General features: G+C 44.6%; 1 protein-coding gene across 1 annotated transcript; it reads right to left on the bottom strand.

The window, feature by feature from the left end:
• Positions 1-360: 360 nt before the first annotated feature.
• LOC125747948 (monoglyceride lipase-like) lies at positions 361-14,522 on the bottom strand. Its single transcript, XM_049023636.1, has 8 exons — positions 14,333-14,522; positions 12,815-12,969; positions 10,045-10,151; positions 9,280-9,416; positions 7,302-7,412; positions 6,997-7,086; positions 6,425-6,640; positions 361-1,257 (listed from the first exon to the last, which is right to left on the bottom strand). The coding sequence occupies exons 2-8, from the start codon at positions 12,922-12,924 to the stop codon at positions 1,135-1,137; spliced, it is 894 nt and encodes a 297-aa protein (XP_048879593.1). The 5' UTR covers positions 12,925-12,969; positions 14,333-14,522; the 3' UTR covers positions 361-1,134.
• Positions 14,523-23,042: the final 8,520 nt, after the last annotated feature.

Genomic DNA, 23,042 nt, shown 5'->3' with positions numbered 1-23,042 from the left:
ATGTTTTTGTCTATGAAAGGGAACCAGCACGAACATTTACAATTTACATATTTAGCAGATGTTTTGGTCCAAACCAACATACAAGTCAGGCAAATCGCAAACATCATTCTTTCAGGGAGTCGACTAGGCGGTAGAACGACTAGGCTGAGCTTCCAGTGAACGGCCAGTTACGTGAATATTGTGGAAACGCCACACGCAGAGTGCCTGGGATGGGAACTGAGCCCCCAGTTCTGGATGTCTGTGGCTACAGAACTAAGCTCCACACCTTTATGTCGAAAATAAAATAAAAATAAAACAGAATTTCTTTTACATTTTTTGAATGCATGTACTATACAGTAGAATATTCTGGGTCATTTTTTTTTTCAAAATATACAGATTTATTCATGTTTTAAAATACAAATGGTTAAATCGTTTAAATACAAGTACTATACATACATTTTGTTAATATAATAAATATTTAAAACAAATAGGTATTCCAAACCATGAAAATACAAACATTATAAATGCAGGATGTTAGTGTGGGTGTTACTGGGATTCTCATTCTGTCAGGTTGTTACCATATGACATTTTTTCTAAGTCAGCTACTCTAGAGGTTTCTGCGGTTGTGTGTTGCGGTTATTTACTGAAAATCGGTAACAACAGCAGAGCCAAAAGACGACAGTGAGGAAGGATTCTGTGTGCTAGCAAATGATTACATGGTCAGTAATACATTTGAAAGTATGATCTGTCATTATTACATTGCTACAACTTGTAAATTTATTTTAAAAAACACCCTACACCTCAGAGCAATGATAAATCAGTTTGCGGTAAAATAATGCCTCTTACATGGTTGACATTCTAATCAAAAATGACACTCATGTCACATAAAGGAAATCCTGCACCATTTGTGTAAAACCCATTAGACCACCAGTCATGTATATCGCTCAGGAACGATGAACTGGTAAATGTGTGTCTCGGAAGTACTGAGTAATCACACAACTTGGTGGCCAGGACTGATTAGTGGTGACGAACATAGCCAGTGCCCACAACGTGTCGGGGGAGGGGGGCACAGATTGCGTGGCGGGTGCTACAATGATAGAACAGCAGGATGTACACAAACTAGGGTGGGGGGGGGGGCAGGAATAAATGGGGAACTTAGGAGCCGGATGCAGCCTGGTCAGGGATTCGCGTCACGACCCAATCGGTGATGTCCCTCAGCACGCACTCTGTCGTCTCTGGGAGCTCGTGATGAAGCACGTGGTAAGCTCCATTATACACCTGGGGGGACGACATGCAAACAGGGACACATCAGGGGCACACAAACCAGTGATACTGCATACATATCCATGCACAGTGACATTACGGGGCTGCAATTCATATTTTATTGCCGGTTTGCAAGGGCAGTCGCCCTGAAGCACTTAACGCAAAATTTACTGGAAATGAAACAGATTTACTACAGACAGACACAAAACCAATTATTACTCTACTGTTTTGTCTATGATATGACCTATGCATACGATCCTGGTGTGTGCCACGCCCCCTGGTCAACCACGTGTGCTCCCCCGATTGTGCCCAGCTGTTTTCCATCAGTCTGATATGTTCTGTGTATTTAGTCCACGTCTGAGTTTGTTTTCCCCAGATCCGTCATTAATGTTAGTGCCTTGTACTTCCCTGGTTTATTTACGGTTCCCCGTAAATAAACCCTGGTGTCCTGAACCTTCGCCTGCCTGCCTCGTCCTAACCCGCTTCCTGCCTGCCTCGTCCTAACCCGCTTCCTGCCTGCTCGCCGGACAGCGAACGTAACAGTCTAAAGTAGACGCAGGAGTCAGATCAAAATTACCCAGGATACAGAAACAATTAAGCAAATTAGCAATACTAGAATTTACAGCTTAGAATTGATCTGATTTATATGTAATATCATTTAGATCCATCTTATATTTTCCTTGTTCAGGGTTGTCGGAGATGGGGAGTATATCATGTTTGATGATATATACAGCATTTACTACTATAAAGTTTGTAGATTCCACTCTGTGTTCATGTGACAGCACTGCTAAGGTTCTGTCATTTTAATGACTTCAAAGCATTTTCTACTGAGAAAAAAAACAGACATTGTTTGCTATAAATCACGTATCTCAAAGTAAATCTAATGTCGCTGAAGCCTTTGGAAATTTCTTTGAATATTATCTTTGATTATACTTGTGAGGGAAATTTACTGAAAATGACATTTTTATTTGATGAACTATTATTTCCTGTGACTGTATGGATATATATCATTACAATTTTATTTTATTGGCCATCAGCTGGTCAGGGGGCAAGAATTTTAACTATCTACCTATTGTAAGTGCAAGTAGCTACATAGCTGGTTAGTTAGCTAACTAACTAGCGAGGTCACAGTTACAGCAAGGACTTCTAAATAATTCTCAGACACTTATTGCAACTCTTTGATGCAAAAAATATTTGTAAGAAGCTGATATTTAAAGCACTGTCATGGTTTATACACGTACACTCTTAAGACTGCTCAGTATAAACACAGTCCTTCGCATTCTATATATGGAAGCCAGACAGTACAAATGGATGATTATATTACACAGCTCACGTAACTGTTTATGAAGTGTTCACACTTTTTTCTGAACATTTAGCATTTTTCAGTGCCTCTATAATACAACTGTGAGTGACATTGGATGAGTTCAGCTTTTCTTGTGGATGTTGTGCTTTTAAAAGCCTAATGTGGAAACTGTCAGTGCTCACACAAACCTTGCCAAACACTGTACAGGTGCACACTGTAATCTACCAGCACAAACTTTCCTGGTAAACATACTTTTAAATGTACCTTTTAGTTTATAAATACTGAAGCTAGTCCTGAAAATACCCCGCAGTAAAGAGACAAATGTTAGTGCACCTGAGTGATACACACTTGTAATTCATCAAACGTAAGCTATACACACTCAACTAAAAGACGTGAAAAGAAATATTTCCAAGTCTAAAGCATCTCTGAATCTGAGCCGGAGAGGGAGATTAACTAAAGCACAAGTCACTAATAGCTATTCAGGAATCACTGGTCAAACAAACCCATGAAGAATAACAAAAGGCCTCAGTGTACAGAATTGGGGCTAATAAACACGTATGTCCAGTGGGGTTGTTCCAAATTCCTCTAAAGCTTATTAAAAAAATTCCAGACAGTCTTTTTAAGTCTCCGTCACACAGAAGCTCCCCTGGGGAATTCAAACAATGAGCAGGGCTGGATTCAGGTTTTAACTCTCGGTAGGACAGCCCTCAACACCAAACAGGCATGTTTGAGAGGGCGCCGGAATGTGGGCATGGCCAGAAATGCGGATGGACAACCACCGAATGTACCAGCAAATGTTGCAAGACGCTAGAATGGCGACATCACATTTCCTTAGTCTTCCTAGCTAATAAAAATGTGGTCACAACAATAAGTGACCTGCCATACTTAAACTCGGCTCAGCTCAACTCAACCTCTCCATGTATCACAGCAAACAGGCTGTCAGCAGATAAAGGAAAGGCTGAAGGCTTTCTCAGTGACTTCCATTTCCTTGGAAACCAACTTGTCCACATGTCCACCGGCGACTATTTGAGCAATTACCCAAAGGAACACAATATAACGTGATCTGACTGTCAGCAAATGGTTGAGGATTGAACATTAGAGGTAGGTATAAGGTCTCAGTGTCATATCCCATTTCTTCCCTGTCATGACCCTAACAAGCCATATTTATCCCTCTCATCAGGCCTCTCATTCCTAACCCTCATATGGAAACCACTCCCTGTTGCCTATCGTTAATTCCCTCATTAGTCCTGTATATATGTGCTTCCCAGTCCTGTGTTTCCCAGTCCAGACTTTGACGTTGAACTGTCTTGTTGCTTGAGCCCTTCCTTGTTCCACGTCTCACATTTTTTGATCCCAACACGATCCTGTTTATTTCCAGTCTCTGTCCATTGAGTTCAATAAACCTCATTATGTTTTGTCACACTTCCTGCCCTCCAGTTTTTTGTCCCGCATGCCGTTACAGTATGACTGGACAGTATGACCCTGCCAGGTGCTGTATGACTTCTACCCTGATTCCTTAAGCAACAGCAATTAGGGACTTCCTTACCCAGTTCAGTGCCCCGCTTGGCTTGGACACACAATGGCTGGGTTTCCGGATTGTGGATCTGGATGAGAAAGGGGTCCACCTGTCTGAGCTGCTACCCATGAAATCTGATGCTGAGGAGGCGGCTGAGATGTGGGCCCCAGCCTGAATGTCATTGTACAGTCCAGAGTGCCCCTCCTACCAGGACCCCAAACAGAGGGACAGAGAAAGAAGTGGAAGCCACCACAGCCAAAGTCTTCCCCAGGTTTGCTCTCCACTGAACATCAGCAGGCCTCAGTCCTACTTTCCACGGCTCAGCCAGCCAACGTCCCGCAGCTCTCCACTTCCTTGTGACGTGAAGCTGCTCTGCCTGCCAGTTCTCCGTAGTGTGAAGCTGCTTCGCCTGCTGGTTGCCCATAGCTCGTCGCGGCTCCACCCGTCGGCTTGCCACAGTGCACCATAGCTCCACCTGCCATCTCCAGATGCAAGACGAAGAAGCAGGGGAAGCGGGTTGTGTCTCTGGCTACCTCCATGCCTGATCGAGAGCTGTACCCAGGGGAAGCCGCCAGAGTCCTGCCCAGGAGAAGCCAGCACCCATCTTGAGTCTCCTGAGCTCAGCCCAGAAAGGGTCACCGCTCATCCCGAGCCCTCGGAGTTTGGCAAACATGGGCTAGCTCTGCCCGTCCTTGCCTCTCCTGTACCCCCAGAAGCCATTCTCCCATTTGCTGAGCCCCCAGGGGCTGCATTCCAGACTCCCAGCCCTGCTTCCACCCCACAGGGTGCCCCCTTCGCCTTGCTCGTCTCCAGGTGTCCTGGCTGTGCCCTCTTCGCTTCTAGGTATCCCAGTTGTGCTCACTCACCTCCAGGTGTCCTTTCGGCTCCGATTTCCTGATGTCCCACCAATACCCACCTCATCTCCTGAAGTCCTCTCGATGTCCGCATGGTCTCCAGTTGTCACCCTGGCACCCGCCTTATCTGCAGTTATTACCCTGACGCCCACCTTGTCTCTTGTTGTCACTTTGTTGCTTGCCTCGTCTCTAGATGTCACCTTGACAGCTGCCTCGCAGCCTCTGAGCATTCTGCAGGTTGTTGCCAGTCCAACACCTGACTCGCCGGTAACAGTCAGTCCATCACTCAACACCCTGGTTGCCGCCAGTCTCACACTCAACTCCACAGTCGCTGTCTCACCAAATTGGAGGGATCCGAAACACTTAGAGCAGGACCCTGTGGACCTCACCCTGAATCTTGATACATGGGTCTCCCCATCAGGTCTGCACTGACCTGATCATAAGTCCCGGTGTGGTTAGCGATGTTGGTTGGGGCCCAAGAGAGGAATTGGCTGAGACTACATCTCCCAGAGGGGGAGAAAGAGGCACATTTTCGGTGCTGGCGGCCCTGACTCTCATTTGCTTGATGTTGCCTGTACTGGCAGTTCTCATGTTGAGGCCCGGAGGAGAGGACCCTTGGTACCCGCCTGCTCCTGCCTTGCATTCCCTTCAGCGCCCTCTTGCTCCTGCCCTGCAGTTCCTTTGGCGCTCTCCTGCTCCTGTCCTGCAGTCCCCTCACTCCAACTCGGCTGTCCCCTCAGCACCCTCTGGCCCAATGGGCCCCACAGTGCCCTCCAGTCCCGCTGGCCCTCCAAGGCCCTTATGCGCTGTGGTCCAGATGGGAGCCCACCTCACCGGGGAGTGGGTCCTGGGTCCTTTACTCCCTGGCTTTGTCTGTTCCGTGTCCCTAGTCATGCTACATGTTTTGTCCTATATCCCTGATCTTGTCTATCTTGTGTCCTTGGTCTTGTGTGCCTGCCTGGGTGTTTGCCTGTTTCATGCACCATGATTGCATGGATAATCTAACAATGAGAGGAGTGAATGTTAGGTAGAGAAACAAATATGGTGGAAAAGAAAGGAATGAAGTACAGTCTCATTCCATACTCAAACTGGGTCGACAGCTTAACATACACTTATCAACAGGTTTAATCTCAGAGACAAAAGGCTGAAGAAACAGAAAAATATTTCAAACACAGGGCGTGTTTACACATTCACACCTGCCAGCTCAGAGAGAAATGCCCCACCTGTCAAAAAGGAAAAAAAGGTCACTGGCGATTAAACTCAAGTGTCAGCCAGTGTCAACCAGTTTTGGCCAGTGTTAGCCACCAGCAAACAGAACCTGCTGCCATGGTAATGTGCCACCAGAAGAAAAGCAAATACAGACACACACATACCCACACATTCCCTGTGGTTTGCCATGGATAAGACTGCAGTTGCATGTCACTGGGGAGATCTTGTGCTGCCTTTGGTGTTTGCGTGTGTGTGTGTGTGTGTTTGTGCATACGTCTGGATCAGGCGGTCCCACACTACCTTCAGCTGTTTGTCTGTGCTCTGAGCTTTCTCCAGCATCATGTGGGATCCGCTGATGTTACACAGCTTATCCGCATCACCGTGAAGGAGCAGAAAGGGCCAGGTCACAGTGGGGATAGCCCTCTCAACGAGCCTGGCAGCCCCCACCAGCTGCATAGCAAATGCAACGCTCAGACCGCCGTGGTGGTTCAGCTCATCTGTGTCATACGATTCCACCTGCAAAGCGAGACAGACACTGCTGACCCACACTCGCACATGCCAAGCACTGTATGCTGTATGAGCTGTACTGCACATGCTCATTACAGACCCACATTACGTACTATACAAGCTACACTGCACATGCTCATTACTGGCCGACACTGCATACTATAAGTTTCACGGCACACATTCAGTAGAGATCCACACCGCATATTATACAGGCTACGCTATATAGGGTCATTATTAATCCACACTGCATACTATACAAGCTACACTCCACATGCTAATCTACAGTGCAAGAAGACCCACATTGTACATTTTTAGTTCAGAATCCTACAGATACATGACATGGACATTTACTTCTCAAGCCTTACTTCTTTCTGGTCACGAGAGATCCACTTGGAGTCAATTGAACCCAGACTTAGGCTTGGAAGCACATGGTTCAGGAGTTTTGCCATAAACACCTGCCAAAAAGTTTTACAGATATGCAAAAGGTGTAGTAACAGTACTGTAGTAGGAAGCAATGTACAATATGGCATTCTACCACATCGTGAAACTACAGAAATTTTATTTACAGATGTGCAACGTCATAACCTTTGTATAATGAAAGAATATTTTCTACGCTGGAGTACATAGATCTGCTGTTACCCTTTGCGATTCCAGGAGGACCCGTCCTCACCTTAAATGGTGATGCTGATTCCGGGTTCAGCTGTACCATGGGCGAAATCAGTACTACTCCAGTGAAATCACTGGGTCTCTCACATGCACAGAGGATAGAAATGGCCCCACCCTGCAAGAGGGAATGACAGTCTCACGTTACATGTGTGAAGTAACACCCAATAACCTGTGTTTCAGGTAAGTCACACAATCTTCATGTCATGATAAAACCAAAAGCTTCCATCATTATCAGCCACCATTTAGGACCAAATGAGTAAAAGTATGACAATCTCAGCAAGTCACTGGTGACTATATAACAGTAACAAATTACTGTAATAATCAATTAAATACTTGACCTAAAACACAAATTCCCTATTAATTTAATACTGTTTTACTTTTAAGATGAAGAAGAAAGACAAAATGAAAAATAGCACACAACTTGCATTTGTTCCATAGCTGAGAGGAAGACAAGTTCTAAAAATGCGTATCTGCTCACAGATACAGCAATTAAAGAAAAAACAGTTTTCTTTCTTGGGCAAATGAGAATTATTGTCATTCTACAGATCTGCTCCACAGAAGACGAAATACTCAAGGATTTTTATTTGTCACACGCAAGGTATATAGTCAGACTGTAACCTGTAGTGAACTGAAATGTGGTCAACTCTGCTGTAATAAAAATAATAATAGCTAAAAGAATAAAACAGAAATAATAAAAAAAACCACGGGTGGCATGTGTCACGCCCAGCTCGTACGATCCTGATTATCCACGTGTGCTTCCCTGATTGTACCCAGCTGTACCCTGTTGTCTGATCTATTTCAGTCCCCGTCTTGCCTCAGTTCAGTGTCTGTCATTGATGTGAGTTGGTGTCTCATGTTTCCTGCCCCGAGTCTGGAGAATAAACCCCTAGTTTCCCCGACTTTGGACTTCCTGCCTGATCTTTGCCTGTCCGTGCGCCTTACCCGTTCACCGGCGATCTTAACAGCATGTTGGCTAAGCTATGGGGTCTGATCCAGACACAGCGGCTCCTCACTATTATCTGAAGCAGAGACACATCTGTTACTCTCAGGATAAATTCTGAGGGCTCTGAGAATTCACAGGAGATCTCAAATCATGAATACATTAAAGTTACTGATATATTTACTGCAGTAGTACTAACAGAGCAGCTGTCCTTCAACCATTTATCCTGGTTAAGCTTATGGGGAGTTCTGTACATATTTTTCACTCTATTATGTATACTGTAAATTGTACCAGCATAGCACCTTGTTCAGTAGGTTAAGGGTCTGTGTCTGGAAGGTTATGAGTTCAAATCCCTTGGCCGGCAGAATAATTATATCACTGTTGGGTACTTCAACAAGGCCTTAACCCTAACTGCTCCTGGAATGCTAGCTGATTCTGCTCTTAGACCCAAAGGTCCCCTCGGCTGTACGCTGCTTTGAACAAGAGCATCTGCTAAATAAATGTATGTGGTACAACCACACAAACAAACCAAGTTGTAAATAACTTCACTACGCTACACTGCAATATGAGAGTATCACTAATTTGATCCAGGGAAGAGAACTTCAGCAAAGTGAGGTGTCCATCTAGAGCTCATACCTAATTCAGCAGAAATGTAAGAGGTAAGGCGGCATGGTGGTGCAGTGGTTAGCACTGTCGCCTCACACCTCTGGGACCCGGGTTCGAGTTTCTGCCTGGGTCACATGTGTGTGGAGTTTGCATGTTCTCCCCATGTCGTCATGGGGTTTCCTCCGGGTTCTCCGGTTTCCCCACACAGTCCTAAAACATGCTGAGGCTATTTGGACTTGTTAAATTGCCCATAGGTGCGCATGTGCGCGTAAATGGTGTGTGAGTGTGCCCTGCGATGGGCTGGCCCCCCATCCTGGGTTGTTCCCTGCCTCGTGCCCATTGCCGGGATAGGCTCCAGACCCCCCGCGACCCAGTAGGATAAGCGGTTTGGAAAATGGATGGATGGATGTAAGAGGTAAGTGGGGGGCACACTCACCATAGAGTGACCCAGGATGAACAGAGGCAGGCCAGGGTACTGTTCCTTCATGAGATCTACATGCTGTAGGGAGTCCCTGATGTACACCTTGAAGTCCCGGACCATCATCCTCTCCCCTTCACTGCGCCCGTGGCCCACTGAGAGAGAAGGAGAAAAAAGATGGACAGATGTGGGGAGAATGAGAGGGCATGGGTCGAGGAAGACCAGAAAGATGGGGGGAAGAGTTAGTGAATGAAGAGAAAGGCAGGAAGGAAGGAAAGAAGAAGATGGGGGAATGAGGAGAAGAATAGACGTTGAGGCAGAAAGGATGTGAGGAAGGCAGAGAGAGGGATGAAAAGAGAGATGAGGAAGAGAGAGAGGAGAACAAGGGAATATATTTATATTCTGTCAAAATGACACAGGAAACAACTAAAACAGTGTATTACATTTTATTTCTGCAAACACTAGGTCAATTCATGACAGACATGTATATATGTCTCTGTCTGCCTGTCTGTCCATTCGCAAATCTGCCTGCTTGTCTGCCTGTGTCTCTGCCTGTCTGTCTTTCTATGTGTTTCTCTGTGGGTATTTTATTAAACTCCCATTGCTCCAGACGTACTATTTATAACTCAGTAAACTCAACTCCAGCTACAGCTGTCCTACATTCAAACGAACACACTACTTGTGCTAATACAGCAGACTGCGTAAACTGAACGGTTATCCTGAACCGCGTACAATCCTCAAGTTCACGTGGCGATGTGACTGACAGGAAGTGAGGTCAGTCACCGTGGTCATGTGCGAAGACAATCAGGCCCCTTTGGCTGAGGCTCTGGGCCAGAGAGCTATACCTCCCGCAGTGTTCCCCCACTCCATGGGCCACAAACAGCAGGCCTCTGGAAAAGAGCAGAAAAGCCACAGTTATACATATTAAGCACATGCGTGTGGCCACACCTGCATACACATAAACACACAATCAGGTCAGATGCTGTTATCCACTTGCACATAAAATATCCACTTATTTATTTTTGTTTATATTAATTTCCTTAATAGTTCATTTTTCAGGATATACGTTCTGTTTGTGTATTATGTTCCTTTTAGTTTATTTAATCTGCAAATGCACTTAGTTTTGCACCATACGTTTGTTTGTCTGTACCCTACATACCTTGCTACTGCATGCACAAGAATTTCCTCCTGGGGTCAATTTTTTTTTTTTTTCTCGTGTCTTATCTTATCTTACAATCGCCAGTGTTAGTCAAGCCATTAAGCAGCCACCTTGTGTGCCACCTTTCGGGCAAGTTTCATTTTGTCTTGATGGGGGGGCACTGGTGCTGATGCTTGTCGCCTATCTATCTGCTTATCCTGTACTGGTGGGTTGGCCAGGGTGTGTGTAAGTGCTGGGTGGTATTTGTGTAAAAGAAAAGGTCCTTGATGCCACGATCAACGCCATCACACCGAACTAGGTCCCGTAAGCATGAAGACCTTGGCGGAGACGGGCATTTTGGCACCGTGAGGGTTAATGGAATCAGAGTAGAATCAGTCCGCTGAACACAATCAAGCACACTGTTGAAAACCAGTTACAGGAACTCCACCCACAAGCACACTTGTGCTCTCTCATCTCTCACTCTCTCACTCCCTCACCCGCGCCGCCATGACCCACGCAGGCTGGTAATTCTCTGGCAGTCCGACCGAATCCGCAAACTAAGAAAGACGATTAGGTCATTCTCTTAACACGTCCGAGATACGGAAATAAATCTTCAGCGCGTCCACGACTATCAAAAACAGCTGGTTTCGCCTCTGAGCACAAACAAGGGAAGACAACACAAAAATTAAATTAAAAAAAAGAACAGGCATGCAGATGCGTACAGTCGCGCACATGCACTCATCATGAAAACAGTTTGACATGCTCTGCAGCAGGAAGTGATTTGTTGCCATGACGACTCTGGTTAGACAAACTGTCCTATTTAGCAGCGTACATCTCTGCCTGTGTCTGGCTGTCAATTTGAAAGCTTTCAATGAGGCCTATGAATACCGCGGAGTGAAAGATGCTGGCCTTTCCCTTCGCTGAAGCCCTGGGTGCTAAACATGCAGAGCGATGTAGCCGTCTCCCCCTCAGGCAGTTTGGGGGGGGGGTGGCTCTCTTTGTTCCGCTCGGCTCTGGCCTCCGCTGTTCGGCCGCTAGGACATCCTGGCTGCTGGGGCAGGCTTGCCAGCTCTGAATGGAGCTGAATGAGGCTTCTCTGAGCGCAGCTTTGTGCTGTGGGAATGTTTACAGGGCAGCACGGAGCCCCGGCATCCCTGGCCTCGTCACGTACACTCACACACACATCCTCACCCTCTCACACACACATCCTCACCCTCCCATACACACCTCCTCACACGCATGCACCCTCTCACTCACTGAGTCACTGGGATGCTGGGAGACAGTCACTCACCCCCTGAACGACACACTCACGCAGCCCCGTTAGCCCACACAATCACTCAGGCACACGCACCCCCTCCCCCGCCCCCCCCCCCCCCCCATTCACATGCTTAGATAATTCACATATTCACTCACACCCTCCCTCAGGCTCTCGCCCGCCGGCCATCCCAAACACACACCCCGTGGACCACACTGCATATCTGCTTCACAGTCAGATCAGGAATCCAATGGTCCACTGAGCCCGGTTGGTGCCTCCACTGGATTAAGCTCCACTGGCATGGTCTACTGAGTACAGAGACACACTGCACCTCTGTCACCCCTTGGGGGACAAAGACTGCTCTGTTTCGATTTTTTTCTGATCGTAACTGTAAAGCATATTGCCTATAACTGCTTACATATTTGGATTGCCTATATAAGTCCCATAAAGCAGTTAATACTTCTGGGCAGAACGGTTTTGCTGATTTGGAAAAAAAAGCTCTTACTGTAAACTATAAACGCGCCGGCTGTTTACAGTACGATGACTATGAACATGCCAACTTTACGCACGCGGACTGTCAGCACAACTGCTGGTAATCTGTTAGCACAGTGACTATTTGCACACTGACCATCAGCTCCCAGACTGTACAAAGGAGCCAGGAGACACGGCACTGCGCTCTTTTTACTGTCCCAGCAGTGACCCGCGGATGCCTCGTATGCTTCGACGGAAGCCCGTGACATGCTGTTTACAGTCACGCTCCAATTAAACATTTGCGAGCGGCAAATAGGACTCAGACTTCCGGAACTGACATACAGTAAAAACTCACCCACATGGTCATACTAACACTGCAACATTTTCCCTGCCTCTCCCATTATATTTATATAGACCTGTGCATACATAGTCCTATTGATGTGGCGAAAACAAAGTGACACCCATAAAGTAACCTTTTGGAATTACGAATAGATATCAATTCAGTTCAATCATGGGACTTCGGTCACAGACGTTTTCTTTTTTAAAATCAATTAACGGGGAATATAAAAACAGTTATTACTACAAGCTGTTAGGTATAGAGCTTCAGTACATTTCAAAGAACCGCACTTTTAAAGCGGTCGGCATGCTTTGATATCCATAACCCAGCTTTTATATCTGAGCTCACTAACCTCGGGGGTTCCTCCGGTACCCAGTAGCGGCAGAACAGGCGCTGTCCGTCGGCGTTGACGATATGGTCCCTGCTCCAGTCACCCTGTGGTGTCACCCCTGACTCCGACATGATCAGCCCGATTTACACAGTAAATAAAAACAGCTGTCTGCCGTCCTGAAATGAGAGATCGAGGAAAAAATGCGATTAATGAATCTCCGGAGCTTCAGCTGTCCGCCTATGGAGCAATATTGCGAGCTTGGTCTCAATGCTTCGCGTTAAGACGCCGCGTGTCACTGGCCCTCCGCGTGATTTCGGTGCCGGTTACAGGAGCCGGACTCTCACTCTCATACTTTGACCAGACTGATGCCAAACATGAGGAGATCTCAAGTTTAAATGCCAAGGGTGAACTAATGTGTAGCCTAAAAGGAAGAAGAGGCAAAATGCTTAAGGAGCAATACAGCTATGGCGGTGAAAGCTGTAGAGATTTTGGTATTGGTATTTGGATAATCTATAATCCTATCTATTATTGTGCATACAATAGCAAATAAATAATAATAATAATAATCAGCAGCAGCAGAAGACGAAACGATGTAGGCCTAGATCCGTAAAAAAATTGAAATACATGCCTTCGCTGTGATTTCAGTGTTTCATTGTTACATGACGCTATCCATCAAAATCTTACTTAATTCATGAAGCGGCGAGGGGCGAGTAGGCGCCACCAATAGCCCGCTGTACTATAATGCCTCCGGGGGGGATATGTCCGATGAACGCACGACAGGTGCGCTGGTATCAAACAGCAAACAGTAAAACTGCTCCTGTGGAGATTGTTCCCCTCCTGTGCATGACAGTGGGCATGTCGCCTCTTCACGCCTGATCTCTATCGATCTGTCATAAGAAAAGGGATGACAGGAATGCGATTCACTGCCAAACAAACGTCTATCAGCTTGGAGACACAAAGAAAGACCCCCATTACTACACTGTCAATTACACGATGACCCTGCAAGCAAATCGCAGCATGTCTACTTCGTTTCATTTTAACTCCGTGATACATGTTAGGAAGACCAGTTTGTCCGGTGTCCAAACTCAAGTGAACTAATGTATTACAGAGATGTAGATGTAGTACGTTAGCAAAGAACAAGAAAATCGGTTTTTGTTTATTTTGTCAACACGATGCTTGTTCATTTGTATAATTAACTAGCACAAGCACATTTATCATATGCATCAAGTTCAAACACACTAACGTACGCATCTTTCCAAAACACACCTTATTTTCCAAATTACACAGAGACTACACAACTCCCACTCAACCACAACGACTTTGCGCTATACACTATAAAACTAGAAAATTCAAGTGTCTTAAATTAACGATAAATTAAATTACACCGCGTATGCAATGTTGCGTTTTAGAGAACACAGAGCTCTTCAACTTCTGTTGAAAAAGAGCTGAATGTGACAGCCAAGAGGAAAGTCGAGACACGCATCAACGATTTTCACAGGTTGAATTTGCGGCTGTGCGTCTACAAGAGAAGCGACCAACCTGCTCTTTCTGGATGGTCCACCTGGCGTGATCCCGGGAGTCCGCGATGGTCCGCTTTGCTGCATGCACTGCGCCGGGGATCCCGCAGAGCGATCAGCGACCGGAGGGATCGCCTTGACTGGAGGCGGAGGGAATTGGTCGCCGACAGATAACCCTCAAGGACCGCTCCCTTAGTTCCGCCCATTTTCCTCAACCCCCAGTTGTACCGGTCCCTATAATTGCAGTCCTACAAGGAGACCGAATGGGTTGATTTTTAGAACAGGGTTGCGAAATGTGATCTGTGAAAATGATGCGAGAGAATGGCTCCGGATACCCAATCTCACCGTTGTATAACAAATCATTATAAGGAATCTCGACCTATTTGCATTTTTTTTTGTATTATATTTGGATACGCGCTGCTCACGTTGATTCGTGCTCTGCAAAATGGATGCATGATAAAGTACACGTCGTTTTTATAACAACACGGAAAGCCACTCATCATGCGACGGAGATAACATCTGTTTAACATGCAGTAAATATGAAATACAGACTTAAATTATCATCATCACCATTGCATAATTCTTATTATCAAAGCTCTAGACCTCAAGTTTGCAAGCTTTAGAAAGCATTACATTTGCAGCTAATTTATACTTTAAATAGTAGATTTGGAGGCTGAACTGGGAGGGCAGGGAAGGAGCGGGACCGCCCTTGATCGGATGTGGACTCAACAATTCAGAAAAACCAATCAGAGGTCAGGGTTGGGGAAATACCTATAAAACTGCAGTGCTGGGAAAACAACAGTTTATTACTGCATAATAAGCTTAAATAAAGCAGGGATGAGCAGTTTGAGTCTTCAAAGGCCTAAGAGGGTTTTTCTACCTCATGTTTAAACTTATTTGTAAAATCCTTGCAATTATGAATAGCAGCCCATGAAATATTACCTGGTGCACTGTCCAAAAAGGGCTACAACCCCATTTCCCCACGGTATAAACAACATTAATGTACTACCAATGGTACAAAATGTTCCTTAGAGTCCATTTCAAGGTGTTAAAAGGTACATTTACCTACAGCTAGGGTACAACCCCAGTCACAAGTAATTGTACCCCTCAAAGGTACAAATTAGAACTTTTTTTCTGACAGTGTGAGTCTGGTATGAGCCAAGTGTCAATTCACTATTGACTAAAAACATGCAATGTTGCAACTGGCTAACGTCACATAGGGAAATAAACATTTACCCAGGGTGCCTCCTACTGGCCAAAAGGGAGAATCGTTCATCTGGGGAACGCTGAACCTGGGCAAGGTTACATCCTCTTAAAATCGATGTGTATATCATGCCTATGCTGGCGGCTGTTGTAGAATACAGTGAAATCTCTGGATTGGAGCAGCGGGTTAGATCATATATAGTGTGGCACAGAGGACTTCTGATTCCACATTGGTTTAAATGTTTTTAAAAGTCTAAAAACTTTTAATATAAAAACAACAACAAGAAAAAGTAATTACAGCTGAAAGCACATGTAGGCCTATTTTGTATTCTAATAGGTTAATATATGTTTCCTTTGTGAATTTCTTTATATATATATATATATATATATATATATATATATATATATAGAGAGAGAGAGAGAGAGAGAGAGAGAGAGAGAGAGAGACTGGTGCCTACGGTTAGGAAAAATTAACTACAAAAGCCAAAGCCACTCAGAAAATTATTAGTAATTGCCTTCTGTGGGCTAGGTATTATTCTCCTAGCAACTGACCTTAGATGTAATCATTTTTAGAGGCAGGAAATAACCGGAGGTTGTGCTGCAGAATCAGCATGTGGCTGTTGAGGTGCTTCGCTGCAGATTGTCTGGGTGCCAGCGGTCCCCTCCAATGACTGTTTGGAATTCATAAAAAATAATAATTGCTCATTTTAAGAATTCTGTCATTTTAACGATTCCTGTGCTACAGTGCGATGTGACAGGGAGGAACACGAGGTTTCCTTGGAATGAAGTGGGTTTTGTGGTGGTGGTTTTGTCCTCGAAGTGAAATATAGTGAAGCATGGCACAGGGACCTTTTGCACACGTGTGTTGGGCACCGGAGAGGATATCTAGATACTCGGATATCATATTTTCTCACCATTTTCACTGTATGATACAGAAATATGTGAGGAGACTTTGCCTTTTACACATGTATAAATGACAGGAACGAGTGAATGTGAATATTTGGGTGGAAGTAGAGATGCTTTGTGTTTATTCAGTAGTTTGTTGCAAAAAATCCACAACATGTTGATTGGCCCATATCCTTACACTAAAGACTTCCCAGGAGGTAAACATTCCTGGGATTTAATTGTAATTTTTTTAACCACCCTTACTAGGGTTGTTTTTTCCGCTGGGAGAGGCTGATAATCATTGCATAGCTATTATGAAGTGACCAGATGAAGGGCCAATTTCCTGCTCGCTTTGGCCGGCTGCCCGTGCCTGTCTGGGGTGGTTCCTCCTAAGCAGCCGCAGGGCGTTAGCAGTATTAACTGCAGACCACCACAATAGGGCGGGCTTTAGCTTAAGGAGACCAGTTAATAGAATGGGCTTTACCCACAGGCTTCAAATCAATAGAACTGTTATTAGTTCAGCTTCGCTTTGCAGGCAATGCTTTTCTGAAAACAAATGAACATCTTGATGTTTTACCACTGCAGTACAGGGTAGCCCGATCAGGGGTAGAACAACACAGTGTTCCTAGAATTTTAACCAACAATTAACAAGGTTACTGGTATATGTGCTTAATCACCATGCAGTTAAGTAGTCTTCCATTAGGTCAGCTGACCACCCCTCCCCCCCAATCCTACAGCCTTACTGTGATGTTACATCGATGTCCGAAAGGTCATTGATGAGAAAAAAACTTAAATACGTCCAACTGCAGGAACAAGCTACGTTTCACACAGTGATTTCCCAATGGAGTACCTTATATTCCTGCTGAAAAGAGAATAGACTTACTCAATATTCTCCATAAATGGTAATCTCACCCAATCAGGCTTCCATTAATGTCAATAGAAACAAGCTAAGACTCACATAACAAGAATACATAACTGACACTATCATGCCTCTGTGGAGTTCCAGACCTTTGGGCAGATGGGATGTCATCATTAATTAGTTCAATATGTGGCACCTTTCACAACACAGTTCCCCCAGTCCACTAAATGAGAGTGTGCAGCAATATACTATTACTTCCTGGACACTAAATTATACATGATCCATCCATCCATTTTCCAAACCGCTTATCCTTCCGGGTCACGGGGGGTCCGGAGTTTATCCCGGAAGCTATGGACCCAAGGCAGGGAACAACCCAGGACAGGGGGGGGGGGGGCAGCCCATCACAGATTATACATGATAGAGGGAAAATAAACGAAAGAAGAAAAAAGAGAAAGCCAGAAGACAGTCATGGAGACAAGATCTCCATGCAGATCCCAGCATGTGAGGAGGAAAAAGGTATGGATGTGTAGCAGAAGAGATGTGTCATGTTCGTGGTTGGTCTATTCGGATGTGTTTCGTGCCATTTCTTTAAATTTGTAGTAATCACCAGCTAATTATCATATGAGGGAATTCTAAATAAGGTCCAGCAGCGGTTCTTGAAGGTCATGCCCAATGCTGATTGCATTCCCCATGTCCAGTTTACCTGAGCTCTGCCATTGTACACAGGTCCTTTTAGTGTGGATCCTAGAAGCTACTATCTCCTGGATCTCTGTTGGTAAAAGCAGGTACTGGCAGAATATTCATAGGCTCACACCGTCCCTGAGTTAAGATGCTCAGGCCTGGGACTGCAAGCTTCAGTTGCTGTTTGCAGTTTGACTGGGAAACTGCAACTACACTCAACTTCTGCTCTAACTACACTGCGGGACGCTACTGTGTGCATATGTGTGGGTTATGAATATATTACATTGTGGGTGTGTGTGTGTGTGTGTGTGTGTGTGTGTGTTGTTTTTTCAGCAGCTGAGAGCCCTAAGTGGGGGGTCTGGTTCCTTCAGGTAGCGGTATCCCCTCTATGTGTTGTGTGCTGGTTTCATCTAGATGTCACTGGTTTTGGCTCTTTGCTGTTGTGTGGATGTGCCTGCATGTGCAATTCGCAGGTTCTCTTTTTTGGGATTATGGGATACCTCCCTTCTCCTAGCTAACACACTTCTCAAGCCTTAGCTCTGAATATTATCCTTGCCCCTCGTGCATGATGTGTGGATGGCGATTGATGGTCTTTTTTTGAATATTCTGTATGTATATATATATATATATATATATATATATATATATATATATATATATTTTTTTTTTTTTTTTGGTCCTTGGAACCACATCTCCTGCTTCCTGCTTCGTAGTTTAACAAACCTGATTGTTGGCACTGCCTTGCTAAATACTTCCGTGAGCGAAATTCCCAAGGTGGCGGAGTCGGGTTTCATATGAAGCCGACATCCTACAACAAGCATTTGCCACAGATGGATGATCAGAGCAGCTGTACATGAGGGCATGTACAGCAGCAGCAACAGCCGGAGTAACAGTGTGTTATGTTTCTAGAGGTGGGTAAGCTAGACTAAAGCAGGTTTAAACTGAGACCTATTCGGGAACCGAACATGAACTGGCAGACCGTAGGGGCCGAGTAGCTAAGGGCTAAAGCACCAACTGTGTAGGGTAATGGGGAAGCCAGTGTTCTGTTCACTGTGGCATGTAAATATCAGTTCAGTTAAGTAGGCAGGTGCTTTGAACTTTGAGTGCCTAACATGTAAGTAAAAGAACTTAGAACTCAGTCCTGTACTTAATGGGAAACCAGCAAAGGGAACTAAGAGGGGATTATGTGTTCATACTGTCTGCTCCTAGTGACAATGCTAGCAGCTGCATTTTGAATATACCGTAAGGTGTTAAATGTGCAGTGTGTGTCCTCTGACAGCAGAGCATTATAGTAATCTACCCAGCCATATATAAAAGCATGGATTATTTTCTCGGTTTCTTGAATAGTGAGATATCGCCTTAGCTTGGCAATGTTTCGTGACTGTAAGAAGCATACCTTCAATACTGCGTCAATATGATATTTGAATGAGAGGCTTGTATCTAAAATGACACCAAGATTGCAAGCCAAGCTATTGAAGCAAGAGTTCACACACTCAGAGCGGAGTGTGAAAATTATAGTTCCTCAGATGATGCACTGAGATTACCTGATATTTATTTTCTGGTCAGCACATTCACTTGAGCTATTTCTCTACCATTTTCTGGAACATTTTTGCAGATCTGAGAACAGCCCTTGTGCAGTGCCTAATCACGGGTAATCAGAGGCATAAATTATGGGAGGAATTGGGGGTTGTAATGCCCCCAATAATCAAAACTGGCAGAACCCCCCCCCAATAATCATGCCTTCCCCTAAATGGGTGAAGACCTCAGCCCCCCCAGTGTTCAAACCAATGTCACGCCCCTGAGGGTAATCATTTCAGCAAGATGAACTGCAGCCAGAGAAGTAACTACAGATTTTCACAGCGGCCATGTCACACACAAGTTGCTTCAGTCATCGATGGGTTTGATTTGCTCCAGAGCTCCAAATCGTCATTGCAATTAAACAAAACATTAAGGCCTTACAAAATCCACCAAGTTTACCTATGAATTATAGAGGGCTGAATAAACGTCCACTAAAGGAAATGTTTTATATTGCTTTTGTACATAGTGACAGATAATAGACAGATATATCTCTATCAAGGACATAGGTTTGGGTATGAGGGTATAGGTTTAGCTAGGGACATGTTGTTACCAAGATTGTGGAAGTACTGTGTATTTTTAGGTGGCAGGGGGCTGGGGCTCATTTAGTCCTTACTAGTCTTGAAACCAAACCTATGGCCCTGATTTTGTTATTCAGAAAGTATATTTCCTTCCTCTAAAGTATTGGTTTACGGTCTGAATTGCTTATTTCTTGGATTTCTGCTGGACAAATTAACCACATAAAAACCTGATTAGAAATGCAGGGATCAGCATGTCCTTGCGGTCTCACGTCTGTCCTAAATGCCTCTAGCACCATATCAGTATGTTACATGACACATGTTTGAGACTGTAGCCTGAGATTGATGATCAATGGAAAACAGGAGAACAACTGTTTGAGATATTATAGGAATGTAAATTTAGGGTAGGATTTCACACATCCTGTGGATTTTGGCAGGGCAAGTATGGTTTGTCATTTTCCAGCTTGGGTGGAGAAATTCAAAAAACAAATCAGGTTCATGTCCAGGTTCATGATTTCTCAGTTTAAGCTTTAAGGGAACCCAGTGGCTTTAACCTTTTACCCTTAACCTTAAATCCACCCTTAAAAAACAGATTTAAATAACAAATACTGTACTGGCACAAAACAACATTGACACCCTTTTCTGGCAAACGGTTGTGTTATACTCAAAGAGTATGGAAACAACCAGTAAGGATGATACATCATTTATATGTTTGGTAACCACAACAATATTTTATTTTAGTGCAGTCTTTTAATATTCTTAACTGGCTGAATCTTATTCCCATGGAAACAAGCAGCAGGGGTGAGTGATCACTCACATGTGCACTCAAAACACCATTCTACTAAAAAAACACACTGCGATCCAGTTTTTGGCTTAAAAAATATAAACAAACGAGAAACAGAAGTGCTCATTTAAAAAAAAAATGTTATTTTATCACTGTTTTCCTTAGTAATTTACAGGAAAACATTCCTCTGTACTTTGAGGCTTAATATTTCACCTCAATCAAACTAGGTTTCTGAGTCTGACAAAAAAATAGGCTGCAAAATATATTTCTGTTCAGATATGCATATTGACACTTGCAAACCCACCCAGACACACACACATATCAGGTAAACATATCTTTATGGGGACTGCTCATTCATTTCTATGGGAAAAATGCTAACCCTAACTATGACAACCTAAACCCCTACCCAGCCCTAACCATAACCATAAGTAACCAAGCAAAATATGCATTTATGCATTTTTAGTTTTTTCATTGCAGTCACAGATTTTTATTAAATTGAGAAAAAAATGAGCATTCATCACATTGTGAGGACATTGTGTCCCCATAAGGTAAGGTATGTCCGCTCGCACGCACACACACACAAACACACACACAGCACAGTCCACGTACTCAGTCTTTATGAAGACTCTCCATTCATTTCTATGGACATACCCCTAATCCCAGCAATGACATCCTTACCCCCTACACAGCCCTAACCTTAACCAAAAGCAGTAAATCATAATACAAGGCTGTTGGCAAAAAAAAAAAAAAGTTATGGGTTTTTATCACATTGTGGGGAAATCTGGCCCTTGCAATGTCCTTACAATTACAAAAACACATGCACACACACATAAGGGCCTGAAGTCATTATCATCACTGTGGGGGGAGGAGGGGGCTCCTAATCCTTTTTGCATGAAAAGCAAACATGTCTCTGTCGTTTTCATTATCGGAGGGCATCTCAGGGTGTCTAACGGCTGCTTGTGTCTCAGCCTGAAGTAGCTCGTCAGCAAAGCTGCTCATGCCTATCAGTATCTATCATCTGTTACTCAATATATATCCCACAGTTACTGCTGGACGATTAACCATACCGTATAGTATAATACATTACACATACTGTACATAGTAGCATTGTGTCTCAGTTTAAGGGTCAGTGCATCTCACTGTGTCCCTGTGAGAGAGTCAGTGTGTCTTAGTGTGAGAGTCAGTGAGAGAGTGGGACACGGAGGTCACACATTCTGTAAGGGTTAAGGGGGAGGACTCTGGCTACAGCTTTGAAGGGTCAACTGGATGTAGGAGACAGGGGAATGTGCAGCCGTCGGAAACCCCCTTAGCAAAGCAGCCACCCTTCTGAAAGCTCTCCACGGCACAGCTTGTGTGTGTGAGAGAGAGAGAGAAAAAGAGAGAGAGAGAGAGAGAGAGAGAGACACGCACACACACACACATGCTGAGGGTGTCGGAGTGTGATATCACTCACTGTGTTCATGACTCCTCAACACTGCACACTAATTCCATCACACTTGAAATTAACACCCGCTCTCACCATCAGCAACACTCGCATAGTAACGCCTTAGTCACCACGAGACACCCAGCACTCACAAGAGAATGTAATTGTGTCACCTGCCCAAATGTCTAAATACCCATTAACAATTACTTAGGTGAACCTTAATGTTATTTTACGTAGATCTTCATTGTCATGTCAATACTTTGTAACAAAAAATACTGAAAATGTTTGGTTTTCATTATGAAATTAGTAACATAAAACCCTGTTGGTCGATCCCCATAGAATGTCCTTAGATGGCAGTGTGGTCGAGCGCTCTAAGGTGCAGGATTTAGGCTCCAGTGTATCTGGAAGTGTGGATTCGAATCCCCCTGCTGCCATAGTGCATATTCTAGGGGTATCATGTGGCTCTGTGGGCTAAGCCTCTGTACCTGTAATCACATGGACGTCAGTTCAAACCCCGCCTCAGCACGTCTGTGGTTCCTTGAGCGAGGCCCTTAACCCCCAGCTCCCTGGGTGCTGCTACGGGTGGCTGCCCCTTGCAGACAGTTTACTCTACAAGAGCAAGTTGATGGAGGCATAAAGACAATTTCCCCATGGGGATCAATAACACATCGATTATTATTACCCTAATTCACATTGACTAAGATGTGTCGGGGTTGGGGGGGGCATTAGTTCGCTAAGTCGGCACCCATTCAGGAAACAGTATGGCGAAACTTTTTATTGATCAATAGGGGGAAACTGTCTTTT

This window comes from Brienomyrus brachyistius, chromosome 8, assembly GCF_023856365.1.
Source record: "Brienomyrus brachyistius isolate T26 chromosome 8, BBRACH_0.4, whole genome shotgun sequence".
NCBI classification, from domain to species: domain Eukaryota; kingdom Metazoa; phylum Chordata; class Actinopteri; order Osteoglossiformes; family Mormyridae; genus Brienomyrus; species Brienomyrus brachyistius.
The sequence above is the reverse complement of the archived record's forward strand: the minus strand, read 5'-3'. Positions and strand labels throughout refer to the sequence as shown.